The 4235-nt window shown below is 32.1% G+C and overlaps 1 protein-coding gene across 1 annotated transcript; it reads left to right on the forward strand.

The window, feature by feature from the left end:
• Window positions 1-368: 368 nt before the first annotated feature.
• On the forward strand, window positions 369-3018 carry LOC111088768 (slit homolog 1 protein-like). Its single transcript, XM_022399712.1, has 3 exons — window positions 369-1109; window positions 1639-1787; window positions 2724-3018. Exons 1-3 carry the CDS (start codon window positions 406-408, stop codon window positions 2864-2866), a joined length of 996 nt encoding a protein of 331 aa, XP_022255420.1. The 5' UTR covers window positions 369-405; the 3' UTR covers window positions 2867-3018.
• The last annotated feature ends 1217 nt before the right edge of the window (window positions 3019-4235 follow it).

Consider the following 4235-nt stretch of genomic DNA (forward strand, 5'->3'; position numbering starts at 1 on the left):
CCAACTCTTGGGCTACTCTTTTACCAACGAATAGTGGGCTTGATAGTCACATATATAACGCCCCCACGGCTGAAAGGGCAAGCATGTTTGGTGTGACGGGTATTCGAACCCGCGACCCTCAGATTGCGAGTCGAGCGCCCTATTTCATACGTATATATACATATCTAACACATTTAAATCAAAGAATTTACCCTGTAATATATCAACAAAATTAATTTGTGTTTGTTTGAGCGGGTGAGTGTGCATGAGTATGTGTGTGTGTGTTTAAACACTTTTTCACAGATGTTTTTACACCATGTGAAACTGACCATCTGCTTTAACTAGGATAATAACATTGATAAACAAACACTTTGTGAAAATACATTTGTGCTTAAACCAGCTGAAGAGAGAAAGGTGGAAAGAAAAATGAGAAACAATTCGCATTTTTCTCAATCTCTTTTAAATATACTTTTTTTTATTTGTGTGGCGTTTTTGTTTTCAACTGAGGCTCAATTTGACGGCAAGGAATGTCCTCCGAAAGAGGACATATTTCCGTGTACATGCGAGCTCAGCGAGGAAAATAGAAGCCACATTGTCTGTAGGAACTTACTGAGGTCCGATATCCTAGCATACGTCGTGAAAGCTTCACGTGGCGTCGACATTTACGCATTGTCCATTCGGGATTCAACTCTACAATATTTACCCAGTGAAGAGTTTGAAGGTACATCGTTTGAATACATAGAACTGTTAAACACAGGTCTTCTCGCTATTTCTCCAACTGAATATGCCTTACAAGGCCTCGAAAAAAGAACATATATGATCGATATCATAAATTGCAGATTTATGAATGGATGGTCTTGGAAGGCATTTGAGAAATTTAGTTCTTTGATGGTCTTACAGTTCCTTGATGGTGATCTCAGATCGATTTCTTCCGATTTTTCCGCTTTAAGCAACAATCGACTTCTGCACGGGATTAACTTTGGCAACAACGAGATTCAGAGCCTGAAAGAAGATACATTTGCAATGTTTAAGGACTTGAGTTCTCTATACCTTCAGGACAACCAAATTAGACGTGTTTCCAGAAGTATGCTTCCAAATCCAGCCGAAAGATTATTTTTTATTAACTTGAGGTAAAAATCTCAGTGGATTATAAATCACTGCCCTCCTGCTTAGTTTATTTCACTAGTTAATACTTTATGTTTCCGTAACTCATCATTAAAGTTTGAATGAATATCATAAGAAATAAAGAAAAATAATTCATGGGAAACAACGAACTGGTTGATGATGGATTACCATATGTGATTGGTAATGTGATTGTAAAAAGCTCAGTTAATTTTGGATGTATCGAAGTAATCTATAGAATAAATTTTAAGTTAACATAATTTCATGTGCTTAAAACACACAAACTTCAAAAAGAAAACTGTTGAAGCAAAGTTGATTTTAAAACGTATTAATACATCACTGAAACTTTACCCATCAGTAAATAAATACATAAGATTGTTTTCGCAAACTGTCTGTTTTTAGTTGTTTTATTGCTTTACGTTGTTATCATCCCGTTAGTATTTTTCTTAGTACGGAAATCTTCTACTCCTTATTTTATGTTTGAGTTTTTTATCTGTATTACAGTAGTTCAAGATAGTTTCTATTTCCTTCCATTAGTAACAACGAACTTGACTCTCTTCCTGACGACTTTTTTACGAATATGCCTAAATTAAAACAAATATTTATAAGTGGCAATCATCTGATGACAATTTCACAAGATGTTTTTGGTCCAGTTTGGAAACATGACCTATGGCTAGAAATTCAACGTAAGTACTATAGAGTAGTTTCTCTGATATGAATATTAAGCATAAAGTTATACATTTTAGAACTGTTGTGAACATTTCATCAGGACGTAGTCAAACTAACATAAGCAAAAATATTGTGTTAATACATAGTGAATTCTCTAAAGCAAATATTTTAGTAAACGCCATCTGTAATTACACTGTTATCCTATTATGTAATGTTATAATACTATTCTGCTTTCGAATCACACAATAGTGTTGGTATGTACATTACAACTTTGTTTTTTACTTCAAGTCTACTCGATCAATCGGCTTTTTCCAAACAACACAACAATTAAGTTTCACTAATCTTATGAACTGAGGTGAGAATGATATTGAAAAAATATAGGTTCTTTTAAAACAGTGAACTATGTGGCTCAAAACGTCATTATCAGTTTTTTCTTTTAATTGGCATTTTAACAAAAGGTATGGCGAAACAAATATGTTTCATTGTGTACGTATTATTTAAAAGGTAAAATTACGCCTTTCTATTAATAGTTCTATTTATGTGCTATCGATATATGCATAATCTCTAAACTTAGAACAAGTTTGTTTTTTAAGCACATGGATATACAAAGTTTCCATTGGAAGTTGCAGTACAATTTGACTACAATATGAAGTGCTGGATCGTTTCTAGACTTGCCCAAAAAAACCATCAGAAATAAATTAAAAGATTTTATGTGAAATCTCAATAAAACTATGATAATAAAATACATTATGTAGCTAATCACTCTCTTATTTCTGTACACATTACAATCTATACCACATTTTTGAACTACTTACAGAAGACATAACAAAAACACCTATACTTTTGTTTATCGTTTATGCAATATAAAACCTCAAGGCTCAAATAACTTGATTTAAATTAATCAGTTTAATTTATCATGTACATTTTGATTTAATTTAAGGATTTGATTTCAGACAACAACATCATCTGTGACTGCCGCTTAAAGTGGATAGTATCTCAGCCGAAGCCAAGCTATTTTATAGGAGAATGTAGTGGGCCATCTCACCTTGTGGGAAGGAAATTAACAACGCTTAAAGAGCTTGAGCTCACTTGTTAAGTGGAAAATTTAAAATTCTACAGCAAATATTTAATAAAGTCTGGATAAACAATGATGTAATTTATTTTTAGATCGAATGTAATAATCAAATATCAAATACAATTGTAATTAATTATGTGTTTTTGTGATTAATAAAGCAAATTCGTGAAATATTTAGCGTTCTGTTTATGATTGCATTAAAATGTATTTTCGAAAATATTTAAAGCTACTGAGTCAAGCTATATTACGTACAGAGAAATAGATTTCATGGTTTTTATGTATAATTACTTCCTAATTAATCTTGTCAGATAAGTTTACAGTTATTTACAAACAGGGGGAGATTTTATCGAAAAGTAACTAATTGCCCTTCGTTTACTATATTTACGAAACTAGAAAGGTGTTTACGTCAAACTGTAGTGAAGACTCGTTTTTTTTTTTTTCGAATACGCTGTACATTTAACTCAGTTCGAAATTATAATACGTTACGTAATAAATTGAAGACTCGTCTGGGATAAATTATAATACGTAACAATTCACTCTGTAACAATAGCAAATAGATCACCATATAGATCGCAAATAGATGTTTATAAGAGGATAAGTAAAACAAAAACTGGTAATGATGAAATGAGTTGTTTGTTTGCAGTTAAGCACAAAAAGAGCTATCTGTGCTCTGCCCACCACGGATATCGAAACCCGGTTTCTAGCATTGTAAGGCCGCAGACCTACCGCTGTTCTACTAGAGAAGTAATGATGAATTAATAATTCTTCATTATATTTACAATTAAATGGTTACTTGATAATTTAGTTCTTGTATAACATTACACTTCAAATATAATAAGAATTTTACTTAGAAGTAGATATTTATTCTATTTACTCTATTTCTATCAGGACTGACTTGGATTGATGACCTCTAACTCTAGTTTATTTACTCGAGGTCTTACTAATACAGGCTTACATCTGGTTCTTTTGTTGATGACTGGCTCTTTTCACTAAATTTTTTTAATCCAGCTTTTAGATATTCTTGTTGCTATGTAGTGCATGTAATCCAACTTTTACATCTTCTTGTTGTTGTGTAGTGCATGAGAGTGAGAGAAACGAAACTAGTTAGTTATCACGATATTTTTTTTAAATAATGGCTGGACTATTTCTCCAAGTGAAACTAAGAACTTTCTATCAATCTCAAGTAATGGGTAACTTTTAGGCCATTGCTGTTCATTGCTATTAAGGACAATCTTGGTGAATGATACTTTTTTCTGCACATGATTATTTGTATTTAACTGGTGATATCCAATTATTAAAACATCTTATTCCCGTCCAGCCTATTTTTCTCACTACTAACTCTCCATATATGGTTTCATCAGACTTCTTTTATTACTTATATATAACCAAA

Source organism: Limulus polyphemus, unplaced genomic scaffold (genome assembly GCF_000517525.1).
Source record: "Limulus polyphemus unplaced genomic scaffold, Limulus_polyphemus-2.1.2 Scaffold3, whole genome shotgun sequence".
NCBI lineage: Eukaryota > Metazoa > Arthropoda > Merostomata > Xiphosura > Limulidae > Limulus > Limulus polyphemus.

Excerpts from the sequence above, each read along its gene's own strand:
- LOC111088768 (XM_022399712.1), top strand. The coding sequence starts at position 406 with ATGAGAAACAATTCGCATTTTTCTCAATCTCTTTTAAATATACTTTTT. Across the intron at positions 1,110-1,638 it reads TTATTTTTTATTAACTTGAG|TAACAACGAACTTGACTCTC; the intron begins GTAAAAATCTCA and ends TCCTTCCATTAG. Across the intron at positions 1,788-2,723 it reads CCTATGGCTAGAAATTCAAC|ACAACAACATCATCTGTGAC; the intron begins GTAAGTACTATA and ends ATTTGATTTCAG.